Source organism: Caretta caretta, chromosome 19 (genome assembly GCF_965140235.1).
Source record: "Caretta caretta isolate rCarCar2 chromosome 19, rCarCar1.hap1, whole genome shotgun sequence".
Classification (NCBI taxonomy): Eukaryota; Metazoa; Chordata; order Testudines; family Cheloniidae; genus Caretta; species Caretta caretta.
This window is the reverse complement of record NC_134224.1, coordinates 4,190,019-4,204,642: the sequence shown is the minus strand read 5'-3', so window position 1 is coordinate 4,204,642 and position 14,624 is coordinate 4,190,019. Positions and strand designations below refer to the sequence as shown.

Sequence of the window (14,624 nt, the reverse complement as noted above, 5' to 3'; positions counted from 1 at the left end):
TTTGAGAGCAACCACAGCCACTGCAGGGGGAGGCCCTCACTGCAGCAGCCGGACCTGTGCCAGATCCCCACTCCTCCCCCTCGCTGCACATGCCAGCCACTGGCCTCCGGTCCAACCCCCTCGTCCTGTCTCCTCGTCACTAGTATGGCTACTCTCCGGGGGCACCCGCCCTCCAGCCATCTCCCCTCCCTGCGGCCCCGGGGAGGTGCTGAGCCCACCCCCTGCCAGTGCACGAGGGATCACGACATGGATACATGCTGAAGTCAATGGCAGCGCTCCCAGCAGCAAGCGGGCAGGAGGGTCAGGGCCTGAGGGGTCAAGAAAAAGTTAGTCGGGATTGGTGGGCAGGTGAAGGGGAAGGCGACTTTCCATCCCCACCCCCATCGTTTAGCAGCAATGATTGACAGGCAGAGCGCTGCGCAGGGCAGGTTTCTGGCCCTCTCCCGAAGACAGCCACGCAGATGGCTACGAACCCAGGCTGACAGGCCAGCTTGCAAGAAGGGTCAGGCTCTTGTGAAAGCGTTTGTACTCGTCTTGAAAAAGCCCCTTTAAAGCAAAACAAACCCAACCCTTGCCCCTCCCCTCCCCCCGGAAAGGGGTGGGAGGGCAGCGATCAGTCACGAAGGTCTAATGCCTTCTCCTGCTAATGCACATTTCAGCCCTTGGCACACACCGGCTCTTCCCAGCTACCCTTGTTACGATGAAGGAACAGCAGCCCGCTGCTCAAAATAAGTCCCTCTCCCTTTAAAAGGGGGCAGATTTGGACCTGGATAAAGCTTTGTGGGTGTTCACCCTCCAAGTGGCAGCTGATTGGGGGTGCCCAGTTTCTCTCTTTCACACTGATCTGGCCCGGGGGTCTGAGCCCCTCCCAATCTTTAGTGTTTACTCTCACAACAGTGCTCTTAGCCCCATTTTACAGATGGGGAACCGAGGCACAAGAGGACTAAGTGACTTCCCAGGGCCCACCCATGGTGGCCAAGCAGGAATTGAATCCAGGTCTTCCCCCACAGCCCAGGCTAGTGCTCCGACCATTGGACGAACCTTCCTCAAGACCCCTCAAAGGCACCAGTTTCTTAGAAAGTACCAAGTACCCACAGCACCTCCTGCATTGTGCCTTTGCAACCCCTTAGAACTGGGCCCCATTAAGGGGGTCACCAGTCGTCCCCTCCCCGTCCCATGGCCGCTAGCAAACACAAAGGCTTGTCACGGTCATGTCTGGAATATTTGGGGTGGGGGGGAGGTTTACCAGAGAATTTGTAACAGGGGCTTTGCTCTGGATTAGTGGGGAGTGTCAGGCCCAGGTCCCATGTACGAGAGGTGCGGCTAGGACCCAGCAGGACAGGGTGGAGACTGGAGGATGGGAGCTCTGCATTTCCAAGCCCCTCTAGAAGAGGGGAGTCTCACATCAGCTCCAGGCAGGCTGCCTCCCCGAGGAAACCCAGCCTCGGCTTGTGCACAGAGGCCCTTGCTGGCAGCACTCCCCACCCCACCTGGGCTGCTGGGGAAGAGACGCAGCCACCCCTCCCCGCTGCGCCAGGGCCAAGCAGGACCCACGAGCTTCACGCCGCTGAGGCGGGATCTTTCCCTAGAACGTCCCGCTCGGCTGCTGGGTGTCAGGCAGGGGGACGGGATGGTACCAACCGGGAGCCAAAACACTCAAGAGGGAAAGAAGAAAATGGAGGCTCTGCGTTCTCAGGCTGGTTTAATCTGGCTTCGTTCTACACAACTGCAAGGTCATTTCATTTCCCAAACCTTGGCCCCACAGCAATGCGCCCAGAGCTCCCTGCCAAGGCTCCCAGGGCAGGAGGGTGAAATGGCTTCCAGCTCCCCACATGAGTCTCTGGCCTGCCAGGCAATTACAGCTTCCCTCACACTCTGTGCTAGCTGCCAGTCCGACGCCAGGGGCACCCACCATAGCAAAGGGGGCTGGAGCCCTCAGGCTGGGGAGGGGCTGTGCCTGCTAGCGAGGGTGAATCTGGCGGTCCTGAGAAGCGAGGGTGAATCCCAGCCAGGAACAGGGAGGCGAGCAGTATGCAAGCCTCCTTGCCCCACTCTGACCCCATGCCATTCAGCTCCCAGGACACACAGCTATGCTCCACCACCTGGGCAGGACGCAAGTCTTGGCTGTTTCCATGCAAAGGAAGCCTGCAGAATCCAGGGAGATCCAGAGGATCCGGGACAGGGCGGGCCGAGCGTCGAGGGCCTGGTTCACCCTGGGAGTGGAGCCGTCTCCTCCAGGAATTGGAGTGTCATCCCTCTCCCTAGCTGTGTGACTGGGTGCGCCAGGGACTCGGGCAGCAATGGCCAAGGCTGCCCAGCTCTGCTTCCTTGGCCATGCCGCCTCCTCCACCTCCATCCACAGGTGGGAAACTCCAACAAGCAGCCACCTCACAAGATAGTCATTGTGAGCGACGGGGGTGGACACCCAGCATGAGCCAGATATTGGTGGATTGGGGTTGAAAACACATGGGTGAGATGGGACAGACTCCAAGAGCCCAGCTAAGGGACCCAGGGTCCTGACCTGCAGCCAGATGGACTGGGTGCTCAGCTCCAACCCAAAGGAAAGGGGGAACCGGGCAGCCTGGTTAACTCTTCTCTGGACGGTTCCTGTTCAGCACAGCCCTGGGGGTGAACTCCAGCTTCTCCTTGAGGCTCACCACCTCGGTCAGGTCCTTGCCCGCAATCTCCTGCAGCTTCCTGTCCTCCCGCCGCTCTGAGATGCTCTTCTCCTCCTCAGCTGGCTGCGGGGAGTCACCACGGATGAACCACTCCAGGTGGTAGCCCACTGCCCCCACCACAAAGGCCACAGGGAAGGTGACGTAAGGGGCGTAGGTCCGCACAGTCATCCACAGCAAGGGCCACATGGCGTCGCCAGGAGAGAGCGCCAGATGTGTTCTGGAGAGGGGGGCAGAATCAGTGTCACAGCTGCATGGACCCACCTCCCTCCTAGCCCCTCACCCAAGGGAGAGTCGCCCCCCTCCTTCCCCGCTCCCCAGACAAACCTCCAAGATCCCAAACCATCATCATCCCCCACATGACCTACCCTGCACCTCCCTCCACCCCAGGGGGGCCCCAAAATCACCACTCACACTTGACCGTGCCCCTTGGCCCAGATACACCCAGCTCCAAAGGAACCCGGACTCCAGGCAAGTCACCCCCATGCTGGCACCCCCCAGATGGCTAGATATCTCAGCTACACGTGTCCCCCCCCAAACACCCACCTACGTGGCCATGACCCGCCTTGGCGCATGGGTGTTACACGGGTGGCACTGGTCAAACTCCCACCTGGGGTAGCTCGGCAACCAGGCTGCAGGGTTCCAGGGCAGTTAGGGGGCTGAACCCGCTATGCCAGCCACCTCCCCCCAATCCTGACAGCTTCTGGGGTGCCTAGGGGAAGGCAAGGGGCAGTGAGCCTCTCCAGAGTCTCCTGCTCCAGCAGAGCCCAATCCCTAAGAGAAAGGGCAGAACAGCACCCCCCACACACCCCATTCATCTCCCAGCGCCCAGGACACAGCTGCTGGGAGCCTGCCCCGTGCTTTGTGTTATGCTTGGAAAGCAAGGTATAAACAGGAGCCCGCTCCTGATCCCTCCACCCGAGGGGATAATCAAAGCAGCAGCTGGTTAGTCTGTGGCAGAGAGAGGAAAGGAATTTAGTTCTGGTGGACTCTGGACAGTAACAGCGGCCATACAGTGCATACACAGCTCTGCCGACGAGGGACACACCCCAATCTTTGATCCATGGGCCCCCCGCTATCCCAGCCTCGGGCTCCCCACGCACCCAGCTCAGCCAGGCCCCCCAATCCTGATCCATAGGCCCCCCCATCCCAGCCCCAGGCTCCCCACGCACACAGCTCAGCCCAGGCCCCCCAATCCTGATCCATAGCCCCCCCCCCCATCCCAGCCCTGGGCTCCCCATGCACATAGCTCAGCCCAGGCCCCCCAATCCTGATCCATAGGCCCCCCCGCTATCCCAGCCCCGGGCTCCCCTTGCACACAGCTCAGCCCAGGCCCCCCAATCCTGATCCATAGGCCCCCCGCTATCCCAGCCCCGGGCTCCCCTTGCACACAGCTCAGCCCAGGCCCCCCAATCCTGATCCATAGCCCCCCCATCCCAGCCCTGGGCTCCCCAAGCACACAGCTCAGCCCAGGCCCCCCAATCCTGATCCATAGCCCCCCCCATCCCAGCCCTGGGCTCCCCACGCACCCAGCTCAGCCCAGGCCCCCCAATCCTGATCCATAGGCCCCCCGCTATCCCAGCCCCGGGCTCCCCTTGCACACAGCTCAGCCCAGGCCCCCCAATCCTGATCCATGGGCCCCCCGCTATCCCAGCCCCGGGCTCCCCACGCACACAGCTCAGCCCAGGCCCCCCAATCCTGATCCATAGCCCCCCCATCCCAGCCCTGGGCTCCCCACGCACACAGCTCAGCCCAGGCCCCCCAATCCTGATCCATGGGCCCCCCGCTATCCCAGCCCCGGGCTCCCCCCCAGCTCAGCCCAGGCCCCCCAATCCTGATCCATAGCCCCCCCCCATCCCAGCCCTGGGCTCCCCACGCACCCAGCTCAGCCCAGGCCCCCCAATCCTGATCCATGGGCCCCCCGCTATCCCAGCCCCGGGCTCCCCACGCACCCAGCTCAGCCCAGGCCCCCCAATCCTGATCCATAGCCCCCCCCATCCCAGCCCTGGGCTCCCCACGCACCCAGCTCAGCCCAGGCCCCCCAATCCTGATCCATGGCCCCCCCGCTATCCCAGCCCCGGGCTCCCCCCCAGCTCAGCCCAGGCCCCCCGATCCCGGGCAGGGTCCCTCTCCCAGGCTACTCGGCCTCTGCCGCGCCGGGCCCACGAGTCCCGCCGAATCCCGGGGGCAGGAACACGAGGGCGGAGGCTCCTTCCCGCAGTGACCCAGGCGGAGGGCTCGGCCTGCCGCCCCCCCCCACCTCCCCCGGCCCCGCAGACGGCGGGGGTCCAGGCCGCCCCCCAGCCCAGCCCAGGGGGGTCCAGGCCGCCCCGGCCAGAGCGCGGCGGGGACGGGGCGGCCCCAGGCCGGATCCCCGCAGCGGGCCCGGCCCCCTCTCACCTCTGCCGCCCGGCCCGGCCCGGCCCCTCTCCCCGCCGCCGGCTTCCGGGCCAGGCCGCGCCGCCTCCGCCTCCCGCCCTCGATGGGCGGCCGCGGAGGCAGGGCCGGAGCCCGGGCCGGCCTCTGCTGGAGAGCGCGGGGCCGGGCCGGGCGCTGAGGCGGGCCCCCAACGTCCCTCCCCCGGGCAGCGTCCGGCCTGGGGCTTGATTTCCAGCAGGGCCCCCCCGGGGAGCCACCCCCCCCCCGTGGGCCGCCCCCTGGGGCCCTTGTGGGCTCGGCGGTGCCCGTTCGCCCCGACCCGGCTGGACTTCGGGGCTCAGGGGCAAAAGAGCCCCGCTCCGTCAAACTCGTCCCTCTCCGAGGCTGGCGGAGCCCTGGCCCCCCTCCGGGCTGGGATTCAGCCCCGGGGCCTTTGCCTGGGAGCCAGGCTGCCAAGGGGCCCGCGGTGGCCCCGGCCCGGGGTTGCCAGGCCCCTGGATGCGGCTGGAGCCCAGGGGGGGCCAAGCCTCGCTGGGGACCCCTCCTGCCAGGCACCAGAGCCAGGCGCTGCCTGTGGACATTTCACCCAGGCTCTGCCTCGGGTCCAGACCGGCAGCACCGCTTGGGACCAGGGCAGGAGGGTGTCTGTCCGTCCATGCCCGGGGCACTGGGGAGGTGGCCGGCGGGGATGGTTCCTGCAGGAAGCTGGGATGAGGTGGGACGCCCTGGCCAGCTGGCTTGGGGCTTCTCCTCCGCCTTCATTGCCAGGGCCGGTTCTTAGACTCCAGCCAAGGCCGTCTCCAGCGCTGGCCCCCTGCCCTTTCACCTCGCTCCCTGGTCACTTCGGGTGGGTCTAATCGTGGAGCCTCTCCCTCACCCGCCCGGGAGCGGTGTTTGCTGACACGGCGTGAACCTCGGGGCTACACAAACACCCGGTTTGCCCGAGGATGTAGCCCTTGGGTTGGAGACAGTCCCTCAAAACCACCCGAACAGCTTGGGAGTGAAGAGCAGGCTGGGCCAAACCCCTCAGTTCAGACCCAGAGCCCCCCACAGTGGTTCCAGCCCTGGGTTCTCCGATTCACAGATCTGCTGCCCCCTCTCAATACAGAGCTCTGCACAGCTCCTGGGGGCTCAGGCAGGAGGCACTCGCTGTACCTCAACTGGTAAAGCTGCTCCCTGCAGACGCTGTTAGGAGCCCCCTTCCAGTCTCAGCCGTGGTAACATGCAGGGCCCAGCCCAGCTGCTGCAGGGAGCCCTCTGCTAATAAAGTCTGTTCCAGTGGCCCCTTGCAGCAGACTCGGCAAGCCACCTGGCAGCGTAGTGAGTTGTGCAGGAGAGATGCGGTCAGCTCTGCATCTTCCCCAGCATCGTGACAAGCCACCTACCTCCTGCTCCCAGAGAAGAGCAGCAAGTCCCCACCGTGATAAGCTGACTCCAGACTCAGCCCTCCCCTTCCCTTAAACCAGACAAGAAAGTGAGACATAGGACACGAAGGGTCAAAGGTGAGACTAGCACCGGCTGGGAGAATGGTGCCAGGCCCAGAGTAATCAAAGAGTTGTCTTTATTACAGTACGGCTAAGTTTGTTACAATAAAAATGAAACCACATATCACAGTCACTGTACAGTATTGTTTGTCTTACAGAACTTACAAGTGGAAGGGCTTCCTCTTCCAGGCACATTGCTAAGAACTAAAGTGTGGACGGAGGCAGAGAACAGGTGAATCGAGCTGATGGTTGCTTTCCTGGCCGGGACAGTAACAGCAGCGTATTGGAGAGTGTTGGATGCTGAGCAAGGAGTCTCCTGCCTTTCCCCTCCTCCAGCTGGGCCAGATCTCACGCTGCTGGGAATTTTTTTCATGATTCTGTGTTCCAGGATATGCTGGTTGGATTCCCCCCTCCTTCCCTTTAAACATCTATTTTAATGTAAAAAGAAAAGGAGGACTTGTGGCACCTTAGAGACTAACAAATTTATTTGAGCATAAGCTTTCGTGAGCTACAGCTCACTTCACCGGATGCATCCAATGAAGTGAGCTGTAGCTCACGAAAGCTTATGCTCAAATAAATTGGTTAATCTCTAAGGTGCCACAAGTCCTCCTTTTCTTTTTGCGAATACAGACTAACACGGCTGCTACTCTGAAACCTGTTATTTTAATGTAGTAACCCGAGGCCATGATATGATTCTTTCAAACCCTCCCAACTGGACAGGCACATAACAGAGGCTGGGGGAGGGTTTAGCACCAGGTCATGGTATGGATCCCATCCAAGGGGGGGATGTAAAGGCCCCAGGGGTTAATGGTGCATTGCTCTTGGTAGAATTAAGCTCTCCTCCGTCCACCTGCCCAAGCCAGTATGGTTGTGGAATCTCCCATCTCTCAGTACATCCTACCTGTCCCAGGTGCTACAGGGAGGAATCCTAGCATGCACCAGGCAGGATGTCCCCTTGGGCTGAAATTTACAATTGGCACCTGAGGGACCCAGTCAGGGATCAGGGACTCCATAGTGCTAGGTGCTGTATGCTCATGAAAAAGACAGTCCCTGCCCTAGAGATCTGGCCGCCTAGGCTGTGGCTGGTGTCACTGCTCCTTGCCTTGCTGCTCCTTTAGCCACTCTGCTTGGGATCTTTCCTCCCCTCTTCGTGTCTGAAGCAGGGCGTCTCCAAGATAGCTGAGTGGGCAGGGAGCAGGAGCTGGTACAATCATAGGGTGGCGAGAAGACGAGGGGGGTCCCCCTTGAAGGGTTTCACAGTGCAGGGGGCTCCCCAGTTGGAAGGAGGGACAATGTGAGAAGGCAGCACTGAGTTTTTTCCTTGACCTTTCAGAGTGGGTGGCTTGGCAACCCCGTTTTCCCAGGGCAGGACACCTGGCTCAGTGGGTGAACTCTCTGCTCCCCAGCCTTACAGACATCAGGGCAGGTGGAACAGACTGTACTTTGGGGGGAGGAAGGAGGGGTCTGCACGGCTGGGGAGCAGAATGAGTGAAAAGGAGAGGAAAGACAACTCAGGACAACCAGCAGGGGAGAACTTGGACCATCTGATCTCCAAGATCCTGGCGGGTACCCACCCTACAGGGCCCCTCTGTTTATGCCCTATCCCCCTACCGCCTCACCTGAGAGGGCCTAGCCTGGTCTGAAATCACCCCCTCCATTCGGCACGCTCAGGACTACAGCCTGGTGGAGAAGGTGCCCACGATGGGTAATATGAGGAGTGTGGAGCCCAACCTTTGGCTTGTGTACAGGTAACGATGCGCAGAGGGGGCGGTGGACAGCAGGCTCCCCAGGCATTTCATCTATATGCTGTTAGGAGTGATGGCTTCCTGCTATAGGGGGGTCACCCCATGAGCCCTGAAGAAAGCTATGGCAGCCATGCCAGGAAGAGGAGGGCATTCCCTTTACGGCTTCACAAAAGAGAGGGCACCTCCTCTAGTGTAGCATGAGTGTGAGGGCATTCCTCATGATACCCGGGAGGACAGGGCACTGCTAATGCCATACCATGGAGGATGGGATGCCCATGGAGGAGGGGGTTCTTGTAATGCGATATCCTATCTGCCACTCTCACAAGCAGGAACTCAGCTTGGGGAAGGGCAGACCCACATTCACGTCTTGGGTCGGTCTCCAGTGACAGACTGGAGCTTTGGAGTCGTGCCTCTGGGCCCCCTGTGCCTCCATTTCCCCATCTACTAAGGAGAGCGGCACTTACCCTGCCTCCCAGGGGGGCTGGCGGCTAGGGAGCCGGTGCAGCTGCTGGAGGTTATCGTCACTGAGGTGGTCTGAACAGAGCAGGGTCCCAATCCTCCATCGCCCCCCCGGGCCCATCTTTTACACCAGTGCAAAGCGGGGGTAGGCACCACCGAACAGAACGGCTGCATTTCACACTCGCTTTGCTGCGAGGTAAAGGACTGCATGAGGTGCAGGGTGATGACCCACAGGCCACGAGCCAGAGCCCCACCACCATGGCAACCTCCAGTTCCACTTGCCCTTCCCTGCCAGGGCTTTGCTTTTCCAAGTCACTTTCCCAGCTGGCGTTAGTGACAGTGACTGACCGGGGAGGGCGGTTCCTGGAACGCAACAACCAGGAGCTGCTGTCCCTGGGCACTATTGGCCAGATAGAGACTGAAGACTAAAGCCTCAGGCTGAACCTCCAGGCCTTGGCCCTGCCGGACTCTCTTTGTGGCCTAACCCGGCTGCCAGCAGCGAGGGCCGCTGCCTTGCTCGGTAGGGCACCATGCTGCGAAGGAGGGGCCCTGTCCTGGCGTCTGTGAGCCCAGATGGGTCCCTGGGACGGGAGCAGCAGGTGACACCGAAAGCTGCTCCTCAGCAGAGGAGAACATAGGCTGCACCACTGGGCGGCAGGAGCCAAATGGAGGCTTTGGCAAAGCCAGAGGGCTTGGGTAGCCCCCCGCAGGGCAGCTGAAGGGCAGGGAGAGGGGCTGGGGAGCGTTTGTGATGGAGTGAGAAGGGCAAAGAGGCAGTGGGCCTGGCTGGGATTGGCATGGCTCGCTCCTGAGTGCCTACCGCTCCCGCTGGTTTGCACTGTCAGGGAAGGGCTTCTCTATGGGCTGGGCAGCCAGGGCCGGCACGGCAAGCCCCATCGCAGCCCGGTGGGAATAAAACCTCCCGCTCCAATGCTCAAGGGTCCACATGGTGAATGCAGCGTCACCTTTGCCAGGGCTGCTATTGCACAGGCGTTCTCAAGCTTTTCTGTACCAGAACCCACTCCCACCTGGCTGAGATCCCCACCCCATTCAGCACCAGGGGTTTGTGACCCTTGGGTTGAGAAGCCCTGAAACAGAGGCTCTGGAATCATCCTATAGAACAGACGTGGCAAGTAACAACGAACCCGCATTTCACCCCACAGGCGGCCCCCGAATCCCCCTCTCCCCTCGACATTCAGACAGGCCAGCTCTCTCCACAGAAACGTCGTTCCCAAGTACCCTCGCCTGCTGGAGCTCCGTCTGTGCGGTTAACAGCTCCAAGGGTTTTCTCACCTTCCTTAACACTGGTAAATACAACGCAAGGAGCCGGCCCAGCAACACCCTGGGGACGCAACAGCAGGTTCCTCTTCCTCCTAAGGCAAGATGGGTTGTCAATGGCACGTTTGCCATTCCCTGCCATCTGCTCTGGCCTGGCCCCTGGGGACAGCTGTGTCTTTAAACCAGATGCAGATGGGTCAAAACAGTGCCCTGCACTTGGCTCTGCACCAATACCCTGCATGGTGGATTGGTCACTTGAAAGGCCAGGCTTGTTTCTTTGCCCTGTCTAAAGGGAGAGGGGACAGCAGCAAGGGAAACCCGAAACCAACCCCAAAGACCTCAGTTTCTGCCAGCCCTTGCCATTGCTAGACAGAAACCAAACGCTGCTCCAAAGACACCTGCTCCTCCCGCCGCCCAACCTCACCCTCGAATTTCACTCCCAGGGTAAACTAGTCAGACCAGCAGCTGGTGGGGAAATCAAAGAGGGATGGAAAATAAAGTGACCATCCAAGTTTTGACCTTCTCCTAGCCTTCCATGGCGAGCGGACGCACGCCAGCGCAGGCCCAGGATTCACGCTTGCAGGAAGGGAAAGAAAGAGAGAAAGGAAGAAAGAAGAGAAATCATAGCATATTCTTACTGACGATGTAAGTGTAGGGAAAGCAGGGGCTGGTTTTGCGGCTGCCATGGATTTCCTGATGATCTGATCCCAGTCTCACCAGCAGGAACACAGCTGTGGTCATGTGTAGTTTTTGTTTTATTCCTTCGGTTATATGTATATATGTATAGAAGTCTATGACCATGGATTCCCCGAGGTGCCCAAGCGAGAGGCAGGGATGGGACTGAACCATGGTGGGGGTGCAGGGAGGGACTGCCCCTCATGCCTGCCACGGCCCGAAGCCTCATGCCAGCAAGGGAAGCTGGCTCGCCGGGCTGCCAGGAATGGTGACTTTGGCACAGGTTCCCCCTCTGGTGCAGCATGGAGCTCGGCGGCGTTTTCCCCCCGCAAGACGCTTTGTTTGCATTGAATTGAGGAAATGGGAGAAGTTAAAGGTGGCACGACCGTGGGGGGGAGGACACACGGAGGTGCGGGGGTGGGCCTGCCTGCCCCCCAATCAGCTGAGCTGGGGGGGGCCCCTCCCTCTCCCATATAAGGGGAAAAGCAGGAGAAGAGGGGGGACATGAGGAGAGGGGGACACAAAGGGGGGGAGGGCTGCAAGGAGCAAGGTACAAAGAGATGTGAAAGGAGGGTACAGGGAAGGGGAGATGGGCTTGGAAGGGGACAGGGCTGCAAGAAGGAGGGGAGATGGAGGGCAGAAAAGGCTTCAGGGCAGACAGGGGGCTCAGGGAGAGGGCAATGGGGAAAGGCCAGGAAGGGGCTTGTGAGCAGGCAGGGTCAGGGAGAGCCCTGCCCCACGGGGGGGAGCATGAGGGCAAGACAGAACCAGGCTCGTGTTCATTCGCCGTCGGATCCATGAATCATAGATGATAAAAAGTCGAGAAGCTGTGAGTGGGCCGAGAGCTGCCCCCGGGGGTCCCTGCGGCTCGGGCCCTGGCCATCACAGTGAGCTATGTACTCTCTCTGTACGGTGTGGGTAGAAAAGCCAGGGCTCCGTTCACAGCCTGGTCTGGGCCTCGGGGATGTAGATCTCGATACTGTCTGCGCTCTCGGTGGCTGAGTTCTGGCGGAAGGAGGCAGCTCTCTTGGCCGCCAGGAGCCTTTTCCTGGCTTCCTGCCTCTGCCGGTCGACGGAGTCCAGGGAGCGCTCCTTCACCGGGTGCACCTTGGAGCGCGGCGGCTTCTTTGGTATCGGGGGAGGGACCTTCTTCTCTTCCTGTGCAGACAGACAGACAGACAGACAGAGCAGGGCTTAGAGGGGGTTCTGGGAGGTGCTGGACGTGCCGTGTTAGACAGCATGTGCCAGGGGTGCGCACCTGTGTGTGAGTGTCTGTGTTCATCTGGGTGTGGGGGGGGGGATGTACGCACAGCTGCATGATTGTGCGTGAGACCATGCAAGGGTGCACACAGTGGGCGTGTATGCACATCCAAATGTGTGTGTATATCTGTGTGTGCATATTCGTATGTGTGTCCATCTGTCTGTGTGTGAGACCATGCAAGAGAACACACATTTGAGTGGGTGCCTGTCTATACACTCTGATGTCTACAAGAATCCATACGTGTATGTGCAGCTATAAACAGATGTGTGCTTGCACATCTGTATGCATCTGCGTGCATCTGCGTATGTGCACGCATCCCAGTGTTTGTGCGTAGGTCTGCATCCATATCGGAGTGCATGTGTCCACGAGCAGATACCCCCAGGTGTGTACCTATCTCTATACAGAATAAATGGGTCAAATTCTGTGCTGACTGACACTCTGTTCAATTCCACCAGTCCCTGGGGCTGAGCGCAGTCCCTGGGGTTGAAAGTCAGCACAGGATCTAGCCCAGTGCCTGCGTACATGCTTCTTGTGTGCTGTGTTCACACAAGGCAAACGAGGGCTGCATTTTCTGCCTGCGACACAGGCTGGTGATTGTGCTTGACCTTGGGAGCATTCCACCAGGGTTTGAATCAGTGTGATGGATGGCAGGGCTGCCAGGGGGTGAGACGACTGGAATTGCTTTGGTTTGTCCTACGAGGTGCGTGTGTGCACAGAGGATATCTGTACCTTTGAAGATAACATCAAACAGAGGACACGCCGTAGCTGTATGTGAAAAACACAGGAGAGAAAAGGGCTCTGTTTGTTCGGGTTCTTTTTTTTTTTTTTTTTTAAAGTGTTAACTAGAGATGCCTGTTGATTTTGCCTGGCACAGTTCAGCAGTGCCAGCTCAGGAGCAGAAGTGTGCATGGAAAAGGAAGAAGGTAGCTGTGATCATAGATCTCTCGCGTCCCCGACGTTTCCCCCAGGAAGTCCCTGAGACACAAGCCAGGACGGGATCTGCATAGCAGTGACTTCGAGCTGAGCTCAGCCGAGCTCCCACGAGCTCTGCCAAGGGGGAGTCTACACTTTCGGCGGTGTGCAGAGTACAGGGAATGCCACCGGCAGCAGGGAGGCAGCGGGACACTAAGTGGTAAAAATAGCCGTGTAGACGCGCAAGGCTCTGCTTGGGCATGTAGAGAGCCGGACAGGGTATAGACCCTGGGGGTTCAGGTGCGTGGGGCACTCTGCTCTACCCACCTAAGCTGTCCCTCATTGTCTACACTGCTGTTTACACCCACGCTAGCTGGGCATACAGTATCTTCCCTGTCCACCTACCCTGACCGGAGTCGCTCCCCGTGACTCACAAAGGCTCCATCTGCAGGCAGGGTCTGAGACAGACGGGCTAGGGATTTGCTAACTGGTCCTGGCCATGCTCACAATCTGGCAGGGCTCCCACCAGCTCGCCCCTCTCTGTCCCACTGCTGCAGTAGCCCAGTCCTGGTCATCCCCCACCCCAGCCCCACGAACCAATGAAAGGGGAAGAGAGAGTTAATCTCTACTAAGACGTGTGATGGAGCCCAAGGTTCATCTGTTTCCTGGCCTGCCCCTTCTCCCCGCAAAAGGGGGCTGAGGACAGTATCAGGGATGCAATGCAAGGAGACGCTCCATAATCCACACACACACTGGAGACGCCAAGGACCACAGCTTTCGCCTGGAGCTGGGAAACAGCTGGAGTGCCGCAAGACAGAGTGCTCCCTCTCAGCGCTTCCCTGGTTCCAGCCAGACCCACTTCTACCCATGGCGGCTGGGACCCAACTCCTCTTTTTCTCCATTCTTTTTGCGTGATGGTGCTCGAATGCTTTGGGGAACACACCCGACATACACAATAGATCCGATTATGTCCCCTCCCACTCTCCCCCAACAAACCCTCTGCTCTTCTGTGAAGCTATGAATACACTTGCTAACAATGCCCCACATGTAACAACATAAGAGCTGCCATTCTGAGTCAGACCATGGTCCACCTTGCCCAGTATCCTGTCTCCAACAGTGGCCCACACTAGAGCTTCAGGAGGAGTGTACAAAACAGGGCAATTATGGAGTGATCCACTCCTGTCTTCCACCCCCAGCTTCAGGCAGTCAGAAGTCTAGGGTCATCCAAAATATGGGGTTGCATCCCTGACCATCTTGGCTAATAGCCATTGATGGACTCATCCTCCATGAACTTTTCCAGTTCTTTTTTTAATCTAGTTATATTTTTGGCCTTCACAACATCCCCTGGCAGTGAGTTCCATAGGTTAGTTGTGCATTGTGTGAAAAAGTACTTCCTTAGGTTTGTTTTAAACCTGCTGCCTCTTAATTTCATTGAGTAACCCCGGATTTTTGTATTGTGTGAAAGGATCAAACACTTCTCTACTTTTTACATGCCATTCATGATTTTAGAGACCTCTAGCATATCCCGCCTTAGTCATCTCTTTTCTAAACTGAAGGACCCTAATCTTTTTGGTCTCTCCTCATAAGGAAGTCATTTCACATCCTTGATCATCTTTGTTGCCCTTCTCTGAACCATTTCCAGTTCTACTATATGCTTTTTGCAATGGGGCAAACAGAACTGAACACCATATTCAAGGTATGAGTGCACCATGGATTCATATAGTAGCATTATGACATATGCGGTTTTCGTTCTCCA

The 14,624-nt window shown here is 59.1% G+C and overlaps 2 protein-coding genes across 7 annotated transcripts in view; both read right to left on the bottom strand.

Moving 5' to 3' along the window:
• Positions 1 to 1,685: 1,685 nt before the first annotated feature.
• SMIM12 (small integral membrane protein 12) lies at positions 1,686 to 5,206 on the bottom strand. 4 transcript variants are annotated; one of them, XM_048825801.2, is made up of 2 exons: positions 5,076 to 5,206; positions 1,686 to 2,895 (listed from the first exon to the last, which is right to left on the bottom strand). In XM_048825801.2, exon 2 carries the CDS (start codon positions 2,862 to 2,864, stop codon positions 2,586 to 2,588), a length of 279 nt encoding a protein of 92 aa, XP_048681758.1. In that variant the 5' UTR covers positions 2,865 to 2,895; positions 5,076 to 5,206; the 3' UTR covers positions 1,686 to 2,585. The 4 variants fall into 4 exon arrangements, with proteins under 4 accessions (XP_048681758.1, XP_074977468.1, XP_048681755.2 ...); XM_075121367.1 differs by lacking the exon at positions 5,076 to 5,206 and adding an exon at positions 4,817 to 4,906; XM_048825798.2 differs by lacking the exon at positions 5,076 to 5,206 and adding an exon at positions 3,222 to 3,766.
• Positions 5,207 to 6,550: 1,344 nt separating this feature from the next.
• Positions 6,551 to 14,624, bottom strand: part of DLGAP3 (DLG associated protein 3) — a 145,963-nt gene continuing 137,889 nt past the window's right edge. The window contains exons 11-13 of one of the 3 annotated variants that reach the window (XR_012665518.1): positions 10,659 to 11,853; positions 10,036 to 10,115; positions 6,551 to 6,966 (exon numbers count right to left, since the gene is read on the bottom strand). Coding sequence is in view for 1 of the 3 variants with exons in the window: in XM_048825797.2 (XP_048681754.2) it covers positions 11,635 to 11,853 (219 nt within the window). In the remaining 2 variants the exon portion in view is untranslated. Of the gene's footprint in view, positions 6,967 to 10,035; positions 11,854 to 14,624 lie in introns of those variants that run through there. The other 2 variants (XR_012665517.1, XM_048825797.2) reach the window with 2 other exon arrangements.